This window comes from Myotis brandtii, unplaced genomic scaffold, assembly GCF_000412655.1.
Source record: "Myotis brandtii unplaced genomic scaffold, ASM41265v1 scaffold305, whole genome shotgun sequence".
In the NCBI taxonomy this organism is placed as follows: Eukaryota; Metazoa; Chordata; class Mammalia; order Chiroptera; family Vespertilionidae; genus Myotis; species Myotis brandtii.
Window position 1 is genome coordinate 3,713,446 of NW_005361652.1, and position 1,096 is coordinate 3,714,541.

The following is a 1,096-nucleotide window of genomic DNA, read 5'->3' on the forward strand; positions in this document are numbered from 1 at the left end:
CCCCACCCCAACAAAGAAACAGAATTTCCGGAGGATGAGGCCCAGAAATCAGGATTTTAAAAAAGATTCCCAGGTGATTCTAATGTGCAGCCAAGGTTGAGAACCACTGCCTTAAGTGGTTCTGAAGGACTTACTTTCAAAGTGATTAAAAAGATTACCTTGGTGCTACCACAACACTTGCCAACGCAAAGCCAGGAGACCGCCTTAACCACAGAATCCTCTGATATTAGAGTTGCTGGAATCATGCATCTCAATATCCGAGAGTTTACAGCACTCCCTGGAAAGCAGACAAACTCTAAATTAAACTTCATTTTAGTATCTTGATACTTTACTTACTCACTCTTGGTCCTAAAAATCTCACTTTATAATGAACGCAATAAAAAACATGAATAATATTTGACATCTCTTATTATCATTACAAAATACAGTTCAAAAAAATGTACCTTTACCTTCTAATATATAGCCCAGTGCACGAAATTCGTGCACATTAAAAGGGAATTAATTGCCCTAACTGGTTTGGCTCAGTGGATAGAGCATCGGCCTGAGGACTCAAGGGTCCCACGTTCGATTCCGGTCAAGGGCATGTACCTTGGTTGCGGGCACATCCCCATGGATGGGGGTGCAGGAGGCAGCTGATCGCTGTTTCTCTCTCATCGATGTTTCTAACTCTCTATCCCTCTCCCTTCCTCTCTGTAAAAAAAACAATAAAATATATTTTTTTAAAGGGGAATTAATTAGCAGAGATATTTTAACATATAGAGAAATGCGGCACATTTCTCTATAATAGAAATGTGAGAGATGAAAGGAAATTAGTAAAATGTATATGAAAGTAATATATAAATTTGTTAATAAACAGTAACAAAAGGATATAACAACAGAGGCATGATATAAAAACAACAAAAACATGATATGAAAACAACAAAAACATGATATAGAAACAAGTGATGCAAACAATGACTGATAAAGTGATTAAACTTATTCTAATATCTCCCTGTATACCACATTAAGAGTGAAAACACTTTCAGAGTGCTTGACTAATTTCCCTTGTGATGAAGTACTTAGAACTTTAACTGTAACATCACATGCTCTTCAAACT

At 36.7% G+C, this 1,096-nt stretch overlaps 1 protein-coding gene across 1 annotated transcript in view; it reads right to left on the reverse strand.

Moving 5' to 3' along the window:
* Window positions 1-1,096, reverse strand: part of CENPI (centromere protein I) — a 72,372-nt gene that overhangs the window by 61,456 nt on the left and 9,820 nt on the right. Inside the window, exon 4 of the mRNA XM_005869885.2 lies at window positions 159-277. Coding sequence (XP_005869947.1) covers window positions 159-277 — 119 coding nt within the window. The remainder of the gene's footprint in view (window positions 1-158; window positions 278-1,096) is intronic.